We start from the raw sequence: 23,183 nt of genomic DNA on the forward strand, positions 1-23,183 counted from the left end.
CATAATCATATGGTGGTTTTGGGACGTTAAACCCCATATATCAATCATCAAATCATCCTTTGTCAAAAGCGCCCTGTCATCCAACTGGAACTTCAAGTTACACTGCTGAGGCTTACCGAAGATAACGACGGAATTGAGGGGCCCGTTTTGTTGTGTTGTGATGGTATTGGTGCTTTTAGGCACAATTACGTGCTGTCGACAAAGGAGGCACGAACGGGTTTACACAGTTTATTGAAACAGTCGTGATTATGTTATAAAGATGGAATGATAATGGAGGAAAAAAACTATTTGATCATGTGAGAACTGAACTCATAAGTTTCTTATTACACATTCAAAGTTTCAGCGTGAATATCGGTCACAGTAGACAAACGGGTTGACCGACGGGTGCATTGCTTTCTTATTGGGTTTATAACTTGTAGCCCTAACTCTGGTGGAATTGCCATCACGCTTCAGGTAGCTCTAAGCGTAACATTGCTACTTGTTTCTAATAACGTACGGAATAAACCGGTGTTCCGCGAAGAACAGTACTTTTAGGGAGAATGTGCACGTTGATTTCATCACTGCATGGTTGTAATGATTCAGCCGAGGGACCTCACGATGGCCTTCAGGGGCAAGATAAAGTTCTTGACCACGGTGAAGTTGTTGTACTGTGGCAGCGCATCCAGTGAACGACACTGGGTGGAGTCCCTCTGGTAGGCACCGCAGATGATGCTGAGCATGTTGCCGAACACGTTGTCGGTCGTCTCCTCCATCAGCTTGATGGCGTCCGGGTCCTGGCAGTGCTCAGCCAGGGCTTCCTCGCCGCACTTGTAGAAGTCATAGTACTGGCTGAGACAGAAAAAAAAGGAACACAACGTCAGTGGAACGTGATAAGCACATGGCATAGGCGATGTCACTTCGTACAGAGGGACAAGTGGCTGGCGCTGCGCCACACGTGGACACGATCTCCTTATAGAGATTTAACAAGAAGGATGGAGAACAGTTTTTCGTAAGACACTGGTCTTGAATGTATCCTTTGACTAGCATAACATGTGAGTGAGTGAGTGAGTGAGTGAGTGAGTGAGTGAGTGAGTGAGTGAGACGGCCGGTCAGTCGGTCAGTGCGTGTGTGTTCAGGTGCAGGGGGCTGAAGGGTAGCCAAAGAATGCTTGACACATTGAGAAACATGCTTCCGTGGAAACCCATTGCTGCAGATGAAGGAAGAAGATTCAATTTTATTGAAAGAATCCGGCAGCCTCGGTGATGCTGATCTAATGCCTAGACGTCAGCCGTGAGTCCTTGGGCTCTGGCGGCGTCCTTGGTCCATGGGACTGTCCAAAGGTGTTCCTCTGGGCCTCTTCTGAGCAGCACGGTCTTCCACTGCTCATTGTGAGTAATTATGCGACCATGTCGGGTCACCTTTGAACGGGCCCACAGTATGTTAGGTAGGTCAGCCCTTTTTTAAAGATGATAGTCTTTCTTGGGAACCTTCGACGAAAAAAATTTGGTCTGTCTGTCTGTACATTTGTCTGTTTATCCGCCCTAACGATACCTCAAACGGCACCAAACAGCCAACCCCATCCGCAGCGCCCACCAATTAAGCTCAAGGTTTAGCATTCGTAGTTGTGCGATTGTCAATTAAAAAAGCAAATATTGCGAATATCTGAGGCGCCATACCAACATGTCTATGTTTCGCATGTCTGCCTTTGTACTAGAAGAGGCACACACAAGTTACTCTAAGAACTGTAGCGTTTAACGCGCTGCGATGACAGTGCAAAGTGATGCTCAAGAAAGTGTTTCCAGCGCTTTGCAATGACGGCTGGAGGTGGAACCTGCCCGTCGCTTTGCATTTTACACCTTATCACCTCCGTGACTGGCGCGCATTTTTCTACGTAGTTGCGCATGCCTTCGTTTTTGAAGATAACTGCCAGATGGCGTTCTTGTCTAACGTGCCTAGATGCGCTTGTTCGCCTCCGTTACACGCTCGAGGCACTCTAACGCAGCACCTTCAGAATACCATTAAGCGATTTTCTTGCGCAGAACATCAAATAAACGTTTTGTTCACTCTCTCCAGACTCAAGACTATCGTCTTTCGACGACATTTACAGTGTAACATGTACATTCGGGCCAATTTTTTATACAGAATTTGCACTTGTTGTTGCACCAAACTGTGTAAAAACTTGGAGGACGCTTGAGGTTTGCCTTCAAGAGTATAACGCGATAGCGTAATTGGGCCCGGGTGCATCGTCGTCTCAAATGCTAGCCCTCCTTCGGCTCTCAGTGCATGCCTCAACTATGCTGTATGAAAACGAGTTCCAAGCAATATCTTAGCTCACCCGATGAACACCTACTTGCCACGCAGGTGGACTGGGTTGGATCCTCATTCAATTGTATGGACAATCTCGGCTGGTTTCTGCCATCATCGTCACGCCATCTTTCACGTATATGTATATGTATGTATATACATACGTGGAATGATGCGTTATAGCCTCCTCTTTCTGTGGAGCAAACATTGACTTTCCGGCTGCGGACGTCTGCGTGCGCGCTTATCTCGTGAGCGAACAACGGAAGGGGGCGCTGATGGCTGCCGCGCTATCGCCGCAACGATGAACGCACGGATTGTGCCCTCACAGCAGGCTGGAGCTTCTACGAACTGTGGTCTAAAAAACGGTTCCAAAAGTGTACCTGAAGCGGCCGTGTTCTCTCACACCAGCGTTTTGCAGAGTTACGTGAGATCGAAACTAAATGAGTTGACTGCCAGCTTCACTTCGTATATGAACTCCGTCACTGCACACAAGCCTTGTCGTGGTCATCTACTCTGGCTGCGCTGCAGGAAACTTGGTTACTTAGCAAGCGCACGTTCACTACACTTATTATTGCTCCTAAAACGCTAGCCTTGCTTCGTAAAACATTCGAACATGTTGCTATCGCATTCATTGCTTCGCCGTTTCGGTGATACTGTGACTTTTTTTTAACACTTATCCGTTTTATCGAGAGAGCAGGGGGAGGAGATGGGAGGAGGGGGCATCATGATTTCGGTCACGGATTTGACGTTGATAAAGTTACACTACCAAGTGAGAAAGACAAAAATTTTAATGAAGAAATACTTGGGCAGAAGCTGAATACTGAGGTGGGCAGTTTTGTCGTGCTACGTGCTAGTAGACACATAACCGCGCACCTTAAAAACTACCACAAAAACGTTGGTTGGACCCAATGGGGATTGAAATAAATCATGGCGTGTCTAAGAAGTGAACGATGATGAGTGGGTGAAGCAGTGGGATTCGTAGGCATTGCCTTAAATCACCCGTGACACCAACCAATCACGCTCAATCAGTGATAAAGCGGTGTGCGGTTATATACAATAATTACTGGGGATAGTTGGTATGTTGTGTTCAGTTGTGAATTTAGTTTTGCCTTCATTGTTGCTGCTTTTAGATTTAGCACAAGTTGGCTAAGACGTAGTCTGTGAACGTTGCTCTGGTGGTTGTTGGTTGTTTCCAGTCACACGGTATGCATCGTAAAGCATATCGAGACATCACATACTGCACAAGCCAGTCTCTGTGCGTGATCATCATTATCATCTTCATCATGATCAGCGTCATCGTCATCGTCATTACGTACAGTGGGCACCTTGCATGTGTTGTGGCGGGATGACAGAAATAGAATGTGCTGTGTGGAACGCGCCTGTTCTTCATCGTCATCAGTTGCATCGTCGGCGTCATCAAGGGACAATGGCGGACCCTGCTAGGCCATAAAAAGCTTCACCCCTAAAAATCACAGCATCTCCACAGAGTTAATGATGATGATGAGTGGGCGAAGCAGTGAGATGTCGCTCGGTGTTACCGTAAATCACCCCTCACATTACTGCCTCACGTATATACGTATATGAGTGACAATGTGGTGTACAGTAGTACTAGAATAAAATGTTTATTGGTCATAAATGGTATGTTGTGTTCAGTTGTAGACTTCATTTTGTCTTCATTATTACTGCTTTGTGATCCGTGAACTGTAGAGCCAATGGTTATTTTATCGGATGTAGCATGAACTTGGCAAAGAGGAGGTCTATGCACTATCCCCCATGCGGTTTTAGGTAGTGTCGAAGATCGAGACGTCTTATAGTGTACATCCAGTCGTTGTCTGTGATGTGAACGTTGAAGTCTCTGTGAAGTACGAGTCCTTCAAATCAGAATCGGCCTGGTGTTTTGTCATTTTGACGTCGTTTACCGCACCGTAAGTTTGCTTTAACTTCTTAGAGATGCAAAATAACAAAACAGATGAGATTTCAGCAGATCAAACGTCAGATGCTGCGCTGGAGCTCTTGGGCAAGCTACGAACGATGTTCATGGTTTCGTGATGAAAGAAACGCAAGTAAATGAAAGCCATTGATTTATGCTGTGGGAACCCGTATACGTTTGATTTTCATTGTATTAACTTTATCATGAAAATGAACGTGTTTTCAGCATAAAAAACGTCATATATTTGGACATCAAGGCTCTATGCTGACACAATGCAAGCCGGTGTTTTTTGTGTGTGGCGTATCATTCACTGATGACTAATTCTATTTGCTGTTTAAAGCTTCATGAACCCAATTGTCATGGAGTTCACAGAACGCAATAATTTACAAGGACCGGATTAACTGGCGGAACATGGGAGAGGCCTTTGTCCTGCAGTGGACGCAGTCAGGATGATGATGATGGTGATGATGATGATGATGATGATGATGATGGTGATGATGATGATGGTGATGATGATGATGATGATTATGATGATGATGATGAACCCAATTGTCGAAATCACCTGCCGCAAACGTGTAGTACCACCTAGTTCGCAATTATGAGTCGAGACATTCAGGTTGTGCCCACACAGTGTGGCGCTATGTTTATTTGAGCGCCCACCAACTATTTAGAACTCCACTTAATTCGAAGAATTTGTGCCTCTTTTTTTTGAGGTGACGAACTTTTCCTGTAATATATAGACACCCATTCAAGTTCCTTCAAATGCTCAATTTTTTGTGTGTTTGATTACCTTACTAGAAGCCCTCAAACCCTTTCATATCATTTCAAAAATTACGTGGTCTGGTGTTGTTATAACAAAGCAGAAAGCTTACCAACACGCGTACGCGATCTTGAGCTTTCGAGGGGCACCGTGAGCGGCGCGATACAGATCTTCCTGCAACCTCTTCATGCAGCCGTGGGCCTTCTCTCCAGCCATGTTCATGCACTTCACGTGCTTGAAGTAGCCTGCATTAAAATGAAAGTGCAAGGTGTCACAAAACGCATGAAGTGCTAGCAAACGAATAAACGCGTGAGAATTAATTAGTATTGCGAGCGCCGAACCACATCGCGGGCCCTGGGTGTCAGCACTGGAAAGTAAAACAGATAGAGGGATAAAATAAACATTTAGTTTTGAAACAGTGTTCCAACCAACGTGCCCCGTCATCCTGAGGTGGTACGACTCCCTGGTTCAGGAACCCTCCGGCTTCGACGGCCCTCTTGGCCCCGCAGACAAGTAGTCGATGGTCTTCCATGTCCCCGAAGTCGAGCTTATCCTACCACGTTGCGGTCGATTGGTCGTGGTTCGTTTGGCGTGCTTCACCCCTCCTCTGCGCTTGCACAATGCCGCTTGCATGACGCTGGCAATCAAGCAGCAAATGTACCAGGTTGTTCGGTACGTTGCGGGGGAGGGGGAGGGCAGATGCAGTTATGTTTCAATAGATGAATGCGCTGCATTGATACTTCCTGTGAGTATGGGCTGCTTTTGAGGTGTCTGAATGTCACGCTTTTTTTGTCCTTAGTTTGGGGTGACAGTGGATGGTACACCCATCGCTCGAATCTGTAGTGCTGGAGTAGTCGCGAACAGCTGTTCGGTGGAACGTCCCTATCCACAGCCATGGTTCGGGTATCTTGCGAGTCCGGAGCATAGGGGCCACTTCATTTCCTTGCAGATCCTTCTCTCCAGGTACCCACATTACGCCAGTGAATGAGAGCGGAGGGCTTCGCTGTTTTTAGAAGAACTATTGCTAAAGTACACTACCGTTGAACACCTCTGATAACGTAACTCCTGCTTAATTAATGTGCCACTTTCTAATTCTTAAAACCCGGCACGTTGGTGTCACTTTAAGGCGGTGCACACACCAACTCATTTAGATGCCATAGATTTTTAGGTCGTTTGCTTATACGTTGTTTAGTTACGCTCTTTTTTGTTTAATTACGATCTTTCCAACCAAGACAGGCAAGTGACTGCAATCGTGCAATCATTAATTGCCACGATTCGCACGCTACTGAGCAGCATACAATCTCCGTCTGCTAAGAGTGCACTGCAAATACTGGATGCACTGAATCCAGTTCTTGCTAACTTCGTATAAGCACAATGGCTCAACAAAATCTCATCTTCCGCACTGAAGTTAAAGGTGCGTCGATTTTTCAGTGGAATGCCAGAGGCATGAAGTCCCGTATCTCGGACTTTCGCCAATTTGTCCGCGCCAATCAATTCCCTTTACTTGTCATATGTGAACCAAACGTATCAACGCCTTATAGATTGTCCGGTTATGAAGCTTTTTGTTCAGCCGCTTTCGAAGAACGAAGCAAAGTAATTGTTTACACTAGCACAGACTTCACTTATCTTTCACATCCAATAAGTTCAAATGATGACAATCAGTACGTGTGTCTTCGTGTAAAGAAGAATGCAGTTTCATTCACGCTTATTGGTGGATATATATCTCCGTCATCGCGATTTGACTGCGACAGATTAAAAGACATCCTAATGAGGACCGATGGGCCTTGGATCATCACCGGTGACTTTAACGCTCATCACATGCTTTGGGGGAGCACTAGGATGAATGCCAGGGGCCGGAACATTGTTACATTCGCTTCCGATTACGACCTTTCCATTATGAACGATGGGACCCCCACGTATCTGCGGGGTCTCACTGATGGCAGTTGCCTTGACCTGACATTGGTGTCACGGTGCTTCTCTCACAAAGTTAAATGGTTTTGCGATATTGAGACTCATGGGAGTGATCACATACCCACCTACGTGACGATCGATGGTATCATAAAAAATTTCTCTTCCGGTGTTGTAATTGGCACTGACTGGTCGATGTTTAAATCGCGTGTTGAGGACGCTTGCCAAGAAGGCCTCGCCTGCAGCCTGGAAAATACCATAGCGGAAGCTATGCAAGCGTCCAAATGTAAATTACCATTTTTGTCTAAAATAACACAGTTCGACATCGAACTGGAAAGATTACGAGCTATACGAAGGCGTACTGAATGACGATACAGACGCACAAGATCAATTTACGATCTGAGGGAAGCTAGGCGGCTCCAGAAAAAGATTCAACGACGCATTTACAAGCTGGAGAGCGAACGCTGGAAAGCATTCTGCGAATCTCTAGACCCTCATAAACCGCTGTCATATATCTGGAGAACAGTTCGTGGTCTTCGCTCCTCTCCGCAACAACGGCACCCTTTTAAAGCTTTGGCACTCCATCATGGAAAAACAGAACTCGAGGTGGCTGAAGAAATCTTCGCACAAGAGTTGCCGGGAATATTATGAACGAGCTAGAGCATCGACTCCGTGATGGTTCCTGAGACGCGATTACCAGAAATGGACATTCCATTCACCATTGAAGAACTGGAAGGTGCTTTAGTCGCTTCTAAGCGCATGTCATCGCCAGGTCCTGATGGTATTACTTATAGTGCGTTGGGACACCTTGGACAAAAAGCCAGAAAAGAACTTTTAACATGCTTCAACAACTCCTAGCTCAGCGGCAGTGTTCCCCGAGAATGGAAAATAAGTCGAATAATACCCCTTTTGAAATCGGCAAAATCACCATTGGACTTGACAGCGTATCGCCCTATTGCCCTCGCAAGTTGCCTCGGAAAAGTGATGGAAAGAATGGTTCTATTTCGTCTCGAGTGGTACTTGGAACGATACACCAAACACCCTTCTTGCATGCTTTCCTCAAGCGTGTACAAAACTATAAATATCTTGGGTTATGGTTCACGCCCGACCTCCGGTGGAACACTCATATTGATAATGTATGCTTCAGGGCTACCAAGGCATTGTATAGCCTTAGACGTAACCTTTATACCGCCCCATCTGATATAAAGTGTCTTGCTTACAAAACTCTTGTCAGACCTATTATCGAATATTCTAAAATTGTCTGGGACCCTTACACAAAGACAAACTGCAATAAAATAACAAAAATACAGCGACTTGGTGCGAGATTTATTTTTAATAAATATCGCCGACATCATTCTCCTACTGAACTCTGTAAAAAAGCTGGACTGGATAGTCCTGAACTTAGGACGAGGATTGAGCGTCTGAAATTCCTCTTCCAGTTAATTCATCATCATTTTAAACTAAACTATTCAGATTACTTCCAGGTCAACACACAAGAACACTCCAGACATCGCCATAATATGTATATACCACCCCTAGTCCCACGTAACGATTGCTTTAAGTTCAGTTACTTTCCACGTGTTATTGAAGATTGGAATATGCTGCCAGAGTCTATAATTGGTTGTTCCTCGCTTACATCATTTGAACAGAATCTAAAACGTTTATTTTCCGAATAACAGTGACATATGTTTTTTTTTTTTGCGTGTGTGTGTACTTTTTGTTGGTTGCATGATTCTGCAGTAGTTGTCTTTCAAATCTTCAGCGCGGTGCAAAAGTGCCGCCTCAAATGCGTCATGTGCTGTTCTGCGCGTATGTATTGCATCGCATGTGTGTTCCATTTATATATGTTATGTATAACTTCGAGTTGCTGGTCACAATAATACCGAGAAATTATCTCGAGACCTGTACGGTACTTCTTTTTTGCAAATAATTGTTTGTACTTCCACCCTGTAACGGCCCACTTCTGGGCTAACAGTATAAATAAATGAAATGAATGAAATGAAATGCATGGCAGGCTTTCGTCGGGGCCGCTCCTCCATCGACTGGTGCTTGACTTATCGACATTTGTTCAACAAGAAAAAACCCGCAAGCGCATATCAGTGGCACTCTTTCTTGACGTGAAGGGTGCATATGATAATGTAGCTCACGATGCCATCCTCAATTCCCTGGCAGCAATGGGCATTGGTGGGCGAATGTTTCATTGGATAAAAGATTATACAACTGGCAGGTGTTTCTTTGTGCAAACATATGAGGGTACAACTGCTGAACATTACACCTACTGCGGAGTACCTCAGGGAGGTGTTTTAAGCCCCAAATTGTTCAATGTTGCCCTCATTGGTCTGGTGAAGGTTCTGCCAAATTCGGTGTGCCTATCCATATACGCCGATGATATTTGCCTCTGGAGTGCTGCAGTTACTCGCCCTCAGGTTCGTGCACCAATAGAGCGGGCAGCAACCCTCACAACAGCCTACCTTCAGAAACAAGGCCTAACTATATCAACTGTGAAGTGCGCGTTGATGGCGTTTACGCGCAAACCAATGACGCCATACCCTGTTTACATCAATGGAAAAAGTGTCAAATATTCACGGACGCATCGTTTCCTGGGCATAATAATCGACAGAAGTCTCATGTGGAGCCCACATTGTGCGTACTTGAAGAAGAGACTGCTATCTATTGTGCATATAATGAAATTCATGTGCGGGAAAGCATGGGGAACTTCTGTGGCCTCCATGCTACAGCTGTACAGGGCCCTATTTTTGGGTCTATTGCGCTACAGCTTGCCGGTACTGACTAACACTTGCAAATCCAATACTCATTCATTGGAGAGTTTGCAGGGTCAGGCACTGCGTATCTGCCTAGGACTGCCCCGATGCGCTTCTACTTATGCCACAATCATGCTTGCCAAAGACCATCCGGTCAGGACATATAGAGTTGTGGATTGCCTCAGAGCACACATTCGACATGCTAGCCGTGTCCCCGACCACCACTTGGCCCTTCTACCCTCCAGAAGACCACGTGCTACGTTTTCAGACGTCATAGCCAAGCACCTAAACAGTATTCCATCAGGATATACGCCAGCTGCGAGAATGGCATGCCCTTTGTGGTGCCTCGACCAGCCGCAAGTACGTCTAGATATTCCGGGAATTAAAAATAAAAGCAATCACTCCAGAGTAGCATTGAAGCAAGCAACACTGCAATTATTACATGAGTTGTACTTAGACCGAACGCAGATATACACTGATGGGTCCGTCTCGTCCAGCAGCTCATCAGGTGCCGCTGTAATTCCGGCTGCAGCAATGACAATCAAGTTTAAGTTGTCGCATATGACTACATCTACGGCATCAGAGCTTGCGGCTATAAGGGCTGCTTTACAATATCTCGTTCAAGAACGTCCAGGAAAATGGGTCATATTCTGTGATTCGAAGGCAGCGCTCCAGAGTTTGCAGTCTGCCATGCGTAGGAGGAGTCATGACCAATTGGTACAAGAAATAAGACATTGCCATCATGAAGCTCTAGCAAGAGGGCATGATATTATATATCAATGGCTGCCTGGACATATCGTAATTACCGGAAATCAATTAGCCGATGATGCATCCCGCTCAGCCCATGAAGGAACCCGTGTTTTCCCGATTCCTCTATCAAGGAATGATGCAGCAAGACAACTTTACCTGCTGGCTCGAGATCTCACACGCACGTTCTGGTCGTCTACGAGCTTCCAAAAGTGTCAATTTTATGAACTGGACCCTTCGCTCGAGCTAAAGCTACCATCACAACTTTCCCGCTCCGATGCGACACTGTTATGCCGCCTTTGGTTGGGTGTTGCATTTACAAAGGTGTACTCCTTTCGCATTGGTATGGCAGACACTCCTACATGCGACTACTGCGGAGCTGAAGAGACCATCGAACACGTCCTGTGCAGTTGCGCTTGCTACGACACACAGCGATGCCAGCTCCGGATGGTTTTGAATCGACTTGACCCCGGGCCATTTTGTGTGCAGAAGATACTAGGACCTTGGGCATCTGCCTCAGTTGCGCAGAAAGCAACAAAAGCACTGCTACTTTACCTCAAGTCAACAAACCTGAGCGACCGCCTGTAGACTGTGTGTGCTCCCCGAGTGTGCTCGTGATTGTGTGTACCTTCTCATCTCTCTGCAACCTCTTTTCTCCCCTTTATCCCTTCCCCAGTGCAGGGTAGCAAACCGAATGTGCGTCTGGTTAACCTCCCGGTCTTTTCTTGCATCTTTATCTCTCTCTCTCTTTATCTCTCTCTCTCTAATTACACTTACATAAATCAATATTGTTCTCTTATAAACAAATGTTCAAGACAAAAACTCCTCAATATGCACGTACCGTGTTACCTATTTGCCGAGACGCAGTCTGACTCTTTTTTTTTTCTGTGAATTCAAGCACCAAGAACTTGCGAGTTTGTTTTTTACAATGTACTAAGTAAACACACTACACTAACTAGACCAACACCGCGGAGCGTTGACAGCCCATAACTCTTTCATGCACAGAATTTTATCTTCAGTAGGAAACAGTTTATTGAAAAATGAGGGTAAGAATAACTGATGTAAAGGTGAAGAGGGGAAAGCATGAGGAGGATGAGGTAATAAGCAAACTGTAGTGGAGCCATGTAAAGTGAAGTTTAAGAAATGTGGGAAAGAGAAGTTAGGGGAATGAAGTGGGAAAGGAAGAGAAAAGGCCTCTATAGCTATAAAATAAATATGAAAGAAAGAAAAAGCACTCATGTAGAGAGATAAAGAATGAATAAAGAAACGAGCAAAAAATTACAAAAAAATTCAGTCTGCCTACCAAATGTTCGCGCTTGCTTTCCAGCTGCGCTGTTCACCCAGCTTCAATCATTTTGGAACTGTCATAGATTTTTGTGTTTTTGATGCTGAATATATGAGAAGGCTCTAATGAAAATAATCCATAGTACGTAGGTGCATACTTCTCCATCATTTTAACGTAATCGTGTACATTGATCAGAGCCCACATATCTCGCACAACGGATCTTAGGTTTCCGGCGGAATACTCTCGTAACCAGAGAGCATATTGTTCTGGACTGCCGTGGGTCTTTCCACGCGCTACCCACACTGCCGCAACGCACGTGCCGGGACCCTTGCCGTACACGAGCGGAGGGCGAAGGAGTTTCGCCGATTCGCTCATTTTCCCCCCATGTGGGTGCGGAAGGTGCGCTAGCATGAGCGTTGTGGCTGTGCAGGCAGCGTGGGGAAAGGCCCCAAAGCGTCTACGTACGGCGCGAAGATAACATTGAAAGCGGCAGCTGTGGGACTTTACTCTGCGAAGAAGCAGCTGTTCAAGACGCCCTCGCTTCCTACTTACAAGAAGTCGTCCGCACATGCACCACTGCGCCGTCTTAGGGTGTGAAAACAACCAGTCCTAGAGGGAAAGATCACTGTTTGCGAACGTCAAAACACAGCACGGGAAACGTGCCACTGCGGTGTTTTAAGTTCGCGCAAATCTCCATTTGGAAAAAAAAACGCCGAGATTCGTCGTCAGTGGTTAACTGCAACGAACAGGAATATCTACGATCCCAGTAAAGTTTTGCAGCAATAATTAGCTTGACATGCAAGTATGTTCTTATGGCACTTTTTAGAGAACAAGCTTGCCGAGTTGAAGCCTCTGTCTCTGCTACCAAGCGTACGCCAATTATTATACGTGACCATCGTTGAAATACGTTCTCACAAAAAACTTCGTGCGTGACTTGTACGTGGCGCCGAATTATTGTTGTATTCATTCGCAGGTTGTATTTCAACGGTAAGATATATTACGACTCACGCTTCCATGCACACGCCCCGCACATTTAGTAAAAATGCAACTGCGTTCGTACCTGAAGTACTTCCTTCCGCACTCTCGGTATTGTAGACGCTCTAGACATTCATGGTCTGTTCAGGAAGATCTTTACGACGTCCCACAAGAAAAAGCGCACAAGTTTCTAGAATAATAAATGCGCGAGACATGCTTATACCACCGGACTCAAATTGGGAAGATTTTAGTTTGATTCCTGGAGCGCCCGCTCACATGGCAGCTCAGGGTGTTGCTTCACCACGCTTGCGACAAATAGCATGACGCAAAGACTGAATATGACGGCACACAGAAACCTCGCTGGGTTCTGGTGTATACATATATATGATTGTTGACTACGTCGTTTCAACTGATATGTTATATCTTTATACTGATAATTCATCTATATGCATACGGTATGCGTTACTGTAAGCTTCAGAACGGGACATTATTCCTTCCTTTTTTTGAGACGTGTTGTAGTGTCATGGTGTTACTCAAGCTTATGTTGTGTGCGCTGCGTTTTTGTTGCTTGATAGTCTTATACTGCGAGAACGCTGCTCGATTTATAACTTTTGAACCCATTATATTTTGTTTGATCCCTCTTACAGCAGAGAAATGGTATTTGTGTATTTGGACAACAACATCCCCTTATATCATGTCAAATAGCAAAAGTAGATTGCAAGCATAGCCGCCTGGTAACTAGGTCTGTTTTCCTTTGTCTTTGCTAGGCGCTCTTCAACACAGGCTGTCTTTTTTGATAGCCGTCGTGATCAATCCAGAGTCCAAATTAAATTGTCGTTCCATATACCATATATGATATATAGATACCATCTGTCACAACGCATATGGACCGTGAGCGAAAAACGCGAGAAGTTCTGTACAGAACAGAGCATCATAAGAAATCATTTTTTTCCCAAAATAGACTGGAATATGTTGCGTGTTCGCATCGTCAACGTCGTTTCAAATTGGGTCTTTCTTTTACGGGCTGAAATGGCTTATCATTGATCTTTCTCTTTTTTTATGACCCATGTGTAATTGATTGATTTATGGGGTTTAACGTCCCAAAACCACCATATGATTATGAGAGACGCCGTAGTGGAGGGCTCCGGAAATTTAGACCACCTGGGGTTCTTTAACGTGCACCTAAGTCTGAGCACACGGACCAACGACATTTCCGCTTCCATCGGAAATGCAGCCGCCACAGCCGGGATTTGATCCCGCGACATGCGGGTTAGCAGCCGAGTGCCTTAGCCACTAGACCACCGCGGCGGGGCATGACTCATATGTAGTTATCACGTTTCTGACATCACTGTATCAGTTATTCGTCTTTTAGTTTCTTCTTTTTTCATTCTTCACACGTTCTGTAGACGAGTAGACGAAAAATTTGGCTATACTCTCGTATCAAATCAAGTATTTCATTGCTTGTTGAGGAAACTACATTCTTAAAAGTGTTTTTCGCCATATTGCATATGGTTTGTATAGCCAATATTGTGAATCTGCTGTAGCTAGTGTTGTTACTTTTTCCCCTCGTTTTTCGTGCTTAAAAAAAGTATTCAACTATTCAATCTCATTGTAACCCCCCCCCCACTTTATGCCTCTGGCGTTGTGAGTATGGAACGAATAAATAAATAAAATAAAATAAATATATACTCACGCTTGTTTGCTGCGTGTGTCGTGTCGCACTTGGCTTCCAGCTCTTCCACGACTGCATTGATGGCCACCAGGGCGGCGCCGCGCGTGAAGCCCACCAGGCACCGCGTCGTGTAGTCCTTCGTGCATTCGGCACTTTTCAGCTCCCGCCTAAACGCCATGGGTAAAATGAACGACGTCTTTCAGCGGTCAATCTGTAGCGGGTTCGCACTTTCGACAGGTACTTTCAGAGCAACTCAATGACGCTGGCCTACGCTCACTTGCTGACCCACCTAGCCACAGACGAGACCGGAAATAGTACGAGCACCATATGTCTGGTCCATCATTGTATGAGTGACATTGGCCAGGCTTTGAAGTGACAATAGCTTCAGAATAACACACCAGAGGTAAATGTAGCGCTAATGTCTCCGGAAGCAGCAGACAACGCTGTTTCAGCAAGCATGAGAATGCTGGGTAAGAGGTGCATTTGCCGAAGTTTTTTTTTTCGGCTCCATGTTGCTTTGTATAGCCTACGGCCTCTTTATCGCAGAACTAAATTCAGCCCAAGTTATAACAGACATGCTTCACCACCATGACCTTTTTAGACTGACAATTTCTAACTAGCTTATGAAGTTCACCCGAGCCATTTTTTTATCCGCACAAAACCAAAACACAACAATAAACAAAGACGCCAGAACATTCGCAGACGCAAGTGCGTCACACATCACAAACATGAAGCTTAGGCAAATGCATGTACTACTGGTCATTCCCACTGCCTCAAGCATTCTAGCTCCCCAGATCACACAAGCAAGTATTGCAGGAAGCGTAATGGAAGCGGCGACCAATGCTGCCATGAAAACGTCCATAATCCAAGGTATTGTCAACAATTCCATTGCGTCAAACACAATGACGAGGGCATAAAGCTAAATCTACTCTTTTTGCAATGTATTTATCTTTAACTATTGCCCAACCTCGTCTTCAAAAGAATCTTGGGCTGTGATTTACTCAGGTTCAGCACCAATCGATTGAGTCGAGATTCCCCGAAGTGGAAAATGAGAAACCAATCAGCATCCAGAGACTCGTTGTTTTCAGCCTAAATAATCACCGTTATACCATAACCACAGTAATATCTCTTATTCAAGATGTTTTAAAATTAACAGAGGAAGGGATTCCGACAGACCAGAACTTTTCAAACGAAGCCTATCACGACATGTAGTTTAACTAGTTTGTTTCAACTTATGGTTTAATATTGCAACAGGATGCTATGCAATCAGAAGTAAGGGCACTACATAAAAGGGAGTCTCGTCGTGATCTCATTTCACGCCGTTCGATTCGCCACAGGGTAGGCTTGTGAAAATGATGCGGGTGCCTCTTTTGGGGCAGATTAGCCCTGAAAATTTGCGTAAAAATACGAGAAAAATTTAACTCAGACCAAGCTACTGTCTTTTCTGCAGCCATGTCGATCCATTCAATCATTCATTCATTCACTGTTTATTCAGACAAAAACAATGATTGCCTAGGCAATTGGCGCCAAAACTCACTTGCAGCTTTCAGCCAGTTTCTCCGGCGTGTCGGCTAACTGAGGGCCCTTGGCGAACACAATGAAGTCAGTGTCGCAGGCCTCGATGACGTCATCGCTGCAGCTGAGGTCGTCCTTGAACTGAGCACGAACACAGCCTGCAGATGCTTAGGTCGTCTTGATATCGACTTCTCCACGCTACATGCAAAACAGCAAGCTTCTACGCGTTCAAGTTTGGTACGAGCACTTTAGCGGCCTAGGTTATGGCTGTGCCTCAACAGGCATGCAGTTGTTATTGGCAATGTGCCGGCTCCTGGCATCAAAAAAATGACACGGAGGAGTTTTTCGCATATTCGTAAGCACTTGACAATGACGCACCTAGACCTCGGCGCTACTGCGGTGCCTGCTTGTCTGCACTTTGTTTGCGCTGTTTTATCTGCAGAGATCGCCATGCCTCTCTAAGTTGTGCATGCACCCATAACCCACAGTGGAATATGATACGCGCACAGTTGATCACAATGACCATGGCGCAATTGCATTCGGAACACCGCTATACCCCTCAGACGTGAATTGGGGTCGGCTTTCTTCAAATGCAGAAAATGCCTACAACCTAATTATTGCGGCACTCTGTATCTTTATACGCGTACCTGTTATAGTATTTTCGTGACGAGACTGAGAACTTCATTCCAACTTTCTGCGTGAAAATTGCGCTTTCACTCTCGTACGTTATATAAAACATAGAGAGATATTGAGTGTCGCCGAGTATGATCACCATTCAATGCAGGCACAGCCGCATCACTGCAAGATGTCTTACAGTCGTTAACATATAATGAAGGAGAGCTAGAGAAAATCCTGCCTGCCATTGGCGTGAATAAGACTCGGACCCACGGCCTTGACCGAGACCTCTGTAGCAGCAAAGGTAGAGGTACCAATACACAAATTGCTACACTAAAGCTATTATCACGAAGCCCGGCCGTGCACTGTGTCCCGTACCATGTCTTTAGGGGAAATGTGAACTTTCTTTCGTTCACCCCTTTCTATCATGGTGTGCACACAACTTCGATGGCACTTCTCGCGCCGCGTGTTTCTTCAAATGACTTGAAACTTACTTTGAACATTTATGCAGGCTTCCTTGTATATACTTAGCGTTCTTTCGTCTTCCTTACGCTGTGTATCGCTGTAAGATATCACTTTGTTGGATACACTACCATGTTTGACGATTGTTTGACATGCCGTGTCCAGGACCAACGAATGCGACAAAACCTGTTCATGCATTTCTGGCCTAATACTTCATGTTTTGATGCAAGTATAGTAGCTGACTCATTGCATAATAATCATACAGTTAGTTACATGGTAATTAACTTTAAATACTGAAGGTGGCCTAAAACAACGTATTCCGTCATTTTCTTTTTTTTTTTTTGATGTAACACTGAGTTCTTTGGAACTATTGTATGGGACTTCGACGCATCTCGAGACAATGCATCATAATTCTTAAATTAAAGGTCTACGGCGTCCATCACAATTGTATCGTGGTTTTTTGGCACGTGTAACCAAAGGTATTATCCACGAAGGAACCCTTCACGTAAATTTACTCCAAACAATCTTTTTTAAAGCGTTTTCGAAATTATGCTGTTTATATTCACTGAGGCAGGAATACCATTTATAGAAGCCTTCTGTGGCTCCCTTTTCGCACAAGTCGTATGCCCTGCGATACAGCGCTACGGTTTTCTTCCCAATGGTCTTCTTCCTATTTTTTAAACCTCTCTTGGTACGCCCATTTGCACTCTTTTTTACTTGTATAGATAGCTGGTTGTGCTGTTCCTTTCATTGTGAACGTCAATTCTTTAAAGATTTGCACGATTGAAGAATGTTTGTTAAAGTAATACCGTTATTCCGTACTTTCTTTTCACCCACCTACCAGAGAATTCTTATGCATTTCTCGAGAACAAGCTTTGTCAGCTTATTCTGTTCAGGGAGAATACGATTCGGCTACTTCAGAGCTCCCGGTGTCCCAACGCGTTGTCTCTTTATTAACGGCAGCCACCATGATTCTTTGGCGCTGTAACGTCTCGTTGTGTGTCTGTGCGCGCACGACATTTTCCGCGTGAATGCACTGCTGTTTTTGCCGCTACTCCAGCAACACATCTGCGCTCTCACTCTGAGTCAGCTGCCAGTTGTAGTTCTCCTTCTGGTGATTTTTTCGAGCGATATAGGGATTGCCCCTGGTTTAACGTCTTACTCGGAGTAGTCGATTTCGTTAAACGGAGGGGCAAGCTGGGCCCCTACATGCATCAAGTGTCGATAAGGGGCGATCGCTCGCTAAACGAGGATAGCATAGCCTTGCACGAGTCTTGTCTCACTCGCGATCTTGACACTGTAAAATTAATCGCTGCAATGTGGTCGATCTGGCTTCTGACCTTCACAGATGCTTATTTAGGTCACCGGTAAGCTTAGTACCCTCGCTTTGCTTTCTTGGCACTATGCGAAAGCACGTATGTTCCAGTAACATAGCGCAGTTTCACCGCATAAATTTAGAGGTGCTTGCGTCGGTCTTCGGAGAAACTTGGTATTGCCTTTCGGCAGTCATTCATAACAATTATGGTGTAGAACGCACTGGATGGACATCTTCATTTAGAAACACGCCTGCTCAGCATGAATGCATCTAATAAATACTTCATATGGCAATAACGTCTTGTGTTGGTAGAACTTTGTACGTGGTTCAGCTAAATGAAAAGGCTTTGGTTTTACCACACGAACTGCGAACGTGAAGTTCGTTACAATTTTTAGACATTAACATTGCTTCATACGCGATCATGTTTGCGCATGAACGGTGTCACACGGGCACTTTGCAATCAGCTAGGGCGTCTGCGCCAAACTCGATTCGGCGCAGCAGCGAAAGACCTGTCGATCTCGATCAAAAGTATTCGAGTGACACCAGTATTATTCACCGCTAAGTGCCCCAACTAATCGAACCAAATACGCTGCAGCCGTCATCAAACTGCGGTATAAAAGGGTACGACATAGCAAACAAGAACCCGTGTGACAGTGATGTTGTCAGTACAGTGCGTCAGACCTTAAACCTCATTCGGAAGTATTTCTGCACAAACATGATCATGCCTACGCGGGAGTAATTCGACGCTACAGCTCGCATAAACCAGCCAACACTAACGTATCATCAAATGTACCGGGAACTAAATTTGCCAGACAAACCACCGCACAGCACACACAAGACAGCCAGCACTTGAGCACATCACATCGACGCGGGATGTTGGTCACTCAATGCTACCGCTTGCACGACACACCCACGGTGCTTGATCTCCTTCCTTTGTAGGATGGGTCGGCCGAGAATCACTGTCACATCACCAGATTCGCAAGGAATAATACCGAAATCCATACACACCACCAAACATCACCAAAATCAACGCTGACTAAACTAGAGGAAGCGCTTACAGTCGACGTAGGCGCACCACTTGAGACTAAAGCGCCGAGGGATGTTCCCGCGTGCCCTATTTGTGTGCCTATATAGGCAGCACGCGGTCGCCAGAAAAGCACCTAGGACGCGGCCACTTGTATTAGTTCGCGCCATCGCTCGCCGTGGCGCTGCAGTCACCTGGCTGCAACGAAGCTGCTATGTAATGTCGCGTCCCGGACAAGGGACTGCCACTCAGACGCACAGGAAGTCTCTATAGTTCATTTCAAAAAAAAATCACGGCATGTCTACGGAGTGCATTATGATTAGTGTGGCGAAGCGTCCGTTCGTTCGTTTTTGTTTCCGTCCATCTGTGCGTCCATCTGTGCAACCGTGCATCCGTTCGTGCATGCGCCCATCTGCGCGTTCATCCATACGACCATGCGTCCATCCGACTGCGCGTCCATCAGTGCTTCCTTCCCTGCGTTCGTCCATGTGTCCGTCCATCCATGCGTCCGTCCGTCTGTGCATCCATCCATGCGTCCGTCCGTGCATCTGTTTCAGACGGAAGCACAGACGGACTGACGGATGAATACACGGACGGTTGCACAGACAGATGCACGGACGGACGGACGCTTCGCCCTACTCATCATCATGCACACCATGTAAATGCTGCAATTTTTTTAATAAGCATCAAATTGAAGGCAAATTTTATTATAAATTAAGTCGTCTCTGTAGCAAGCTGGCAAGTTGGGCTAGTTGGATAACGTTCATGATTGAAGTTTTTTTTGTTGTTGTTGTTGAAGCGCACTGAAGAAAGACGCACAGAAGAGGCTGACAAGGCTGTCTTCAGTGCGCTTCAACAAAAATTTCAATCATGAACGTCGCTGTAGGTTATTTATTTAGAAACAACTATCTTTTTATATATGAATAATGTGCGCGGTTTTCCTCCTCAATCCAAATGAGTGCACGTGTGCCGCTCTTCTAGTCCGGCCATGGATTTGGCTACCTACTACTACTACTACTACTACTACTACTACTACTACTACTACTACTACTACTACTACATACATCGTGGACGCACGAGCCATGCCTTAAGGAGCTTTTCCCCTTAAATAAGGACCTGAGCTGGCCATTTAAGAGATAAAACATACAACCAGTGGACATTAAAAGCAATATAATTCACAATACGGGGGGAAATTAAGTGGCAGGGTAGCAAACCAATTCTTCAAGGTAACCTCCCCGTCTCTTCCTTTTACTTATTTCTCTCTCTCTATAGGTGGTGTGATATAATTAGGAAATTTAGGAAGTTCGTGGAAATAAAATGGAATCAGCTAGCGTAGCATAGAGTAAATAGGGGATGATTGCGTGAGTTTAGAAAAAGTGGGTAACGATTTAGAGTACTACAGGCACTCTACTATGGGAGAGCTTAAAGCCGTCCCGTTCTACGACGCTGATACCTTTGTCCTACCCTATAGACTGTAACAGACTGAAAATGATGATGTGCGTGTACCATCTAATAGAGCTTTTTTCGTGAGAATCACTTGCTCCAGCTTTTCCTTTCTTTTAGACATGGATATAATACATACAATAGTATCTTCCGAGACAATATCGTTCATATCATTTTGGTATATCGGCAAAATGATACACCTTTATATTTAATTCGACGCAATGTCTACTTTTTAGGAGCAAGAGCACTGTATCGATTCAGCTTATCGGCTTGATAAAACTTTTTGTTCTGCAGGTATTTCTTCATCGGGCACAATACACCTGAACCTAACCATGTACATCTTTCTTATCTAAATCTACTATTCCCGTGTCATGATACTTCGTAAACAAAAAAAAGAAAATAGCGTACATGGAGATGATAACTACATTTTTTGTATTTGCTTCGGCATAAAGTAGCCTGACATAAATTTTCACGACTTTTGTACACAACTAGTTTTTATTTTTTTTCTACCTGAAAATTCATTGCCTTGCATTCTTATAATTTCTAAGGCTCAACTTAGCAAGCTTCAAAAACAGCTAATAAGACGCTATGTCCGGAGTAACGAAAAATAACAGAAATGCATGACGTCACAGTGACGTTTACCGGTGCTGGAACGCCAGCGCGAATTTTGAAATAGGGAAGGAGGATTTGATTGATTGGTTTGTGGGGTTTAACGTCCCAAAACCACCATATGATTATAAGAGACGCCGTAGTGGAGGGCTCCGGAAATTTCGACCACCTGCGGTTCTCTAACGTGCACCCAAATCTGAGCACATGGGCCTACAACATTTCCGCCTCCATCGGAAATGCAGCTGCCACAGCCGGGATTCAATTCCGCGACCTGCGGGTCAGCAGCCGAGTACCTTAGCCACTAGACCACCGTGGCGGGGCTAGGGAAGGAGGAGGAAGAAAGGAATAAGCGGAAGGACTGGAAGGTTAGCTAGTTCTCAGGCCGGCTGTCTAACCCATGACGACGAATAAAATATTATGGAAGAGAGAAGTTACAAAAAAAATTAAGAGAAAAAAATAACACTAGGCGACACTGTCAAAAGTCTTTCTGTGAGACTAGAACTTTTGTCTAATGGCTATGGTGGTCTACTGCTGAACTGAAGGTCACGCGATAGAATTGCAGCCGCGGTCCCCGCCTTTGAATGGAGTGAGAGGCCTGTGCAGTGGCATTTACGTGGACTTGATTTACATTTACCTAGACATGTGCTCAACATTTCCGGGGCCCTGCGCCAAGACATCCCTCATAATGGTGTCATCTTTTTTGCAACACAGAACACCAACAATTGTTATTAATATAGCAGCCGCTGGCGCAAATGGTCGGCTGGATACCAGCCATGCAACACAGCTGTCTTTTCTAATATAGTTGTGATGCTTCTTTGATATGCCTGTCACATTGCAACTCATTTAACAATGACCTTTAAAGCACCCTAGAATAATACTCAAGATATTGTAATCAATACGTGTCAACGCAATCCAAGCGCAGTCGGTAGTAAGATGGCACAGTTTTAACTCACCCTCATGACTCCGTAATGCGACGAAAACGACGGCAATGAGAGACAGGTATTCCATGTCGGGGGAAGAGACAGAGGCCACTTGGAAGTTCTCGCACAACGTTTTTTTTTTTTTTTTCCTGGGGGGACGTTTTACCTGTTCACACCAGGCTAACAGCCTGGCTAATAATATATCTCTTATTGTACGCCTCCAGCGCACTCACACACTAGGACGTGAAGAGCAGGTCGACTGACTTTCAATCTCATGCGCCTAAGTGTTTATTGGGTCGCTTATTTCTTAATTCATTGGGCCGCTAGAATCGAGACGAGATGACATAGTTAGGTGACAGGCGACCTCCCATTGGATAAAGTTCCTTCCCGGCGTGCCACGGCCGCAACCAGCAACTTTCGCCCTCCTTCTGCGCGCGCGTTTGTTTTCGAGTTTTTTTTTTCTTTTTTTTTTTACTTTCGGCTCGCCTTGACTTCGTTCCGAAAGCGTTTTGCCGAAGCTTCGCAAAACACCGAAACTTGTGGGGCGCGAAACTTTCACTCGGCGGTTTTCACCGGCTGCTGTCTTACCCCGGAGCCGCCGGCTTGTCTCTCGTACCGAAAAGCCCGCCGAGCGATCCGGAAAGCGCGAGAAAACGCGAGAAAGAGCGAGTACAAGGTCAATCCCGTTAGGCGAGAGCGCTCGAACCTTTTCACACTTTCCCGCGCTTTCTTTCTTAGCGTTGGCTCTTTTCCGGCATTTCCGCTTTCTTCCCGCTATCGTCGCACTCCATCACACTGCTTTCGTTCGTTCGTTCTTTTCCCACGCTTTCTTACTTGTTTCGTCGGGCAAGCTAGGCAACGTTTTTAGGCTCTCAAGCAGCGGCTGAGTTTTCTTGCTGCTGTTTGGGTGCGCAGCGGAAAATTGGGTCAAATGTACGACGCCTGTTTTGCCTCAGGC

General features: G+C 45.3%; 1 protein-coding gene across 1 annotated transcript; it reads right to left on the reverse strand.

Moving 5' to 3' along the window:
* Nucleotides 1-212: 212 nt before the first annotated feature.
* LOC142787035 (uncharacterized) lies at nucleotides 213-22,689 on the reverse strand. The gene is made up of 5 exons (XM_075884658.1): nucleotides 22,259-22,689; nucleotides 15,860-15,995; nucleotides 14,344-14,489; nucleotides 5,086-5,218; nucleotides 213-828 (listed from the first exon to the last, which is right to left on the reverse strand). Exons 1-5 carry the CDS (start codon nucleotides 22,311-22,313, stop codon nucleotides 579-581), a joined length of 720 nt encoding a protein of 239 aa, XP_075740773.1. The 5' UTR covers nucleotides 22,314-22,689; the 3' UTR covers nucleotides 213-578.
* Between the last annotated feature and the right edge of the window lie 494 nt (nucleotides 22,690-23,183).

Source organism: Rhipicephalus microplus, unplaced genomic scaffold (genome assembly GCF_043290135.1).
Source record: "Rhipicephalus microplus isolate Deutch F79 unplaced genomic scaffold, USDA_Rmic scaffold_42, whole genome shotgun sequence".
NCBI classification, from domain to species: Eukaryota; Metazoa; Arthropoda; class Arachnida; order Ixodida; family Ixodidae; genus Rhipicephalus; species Rhipicephalus microplus.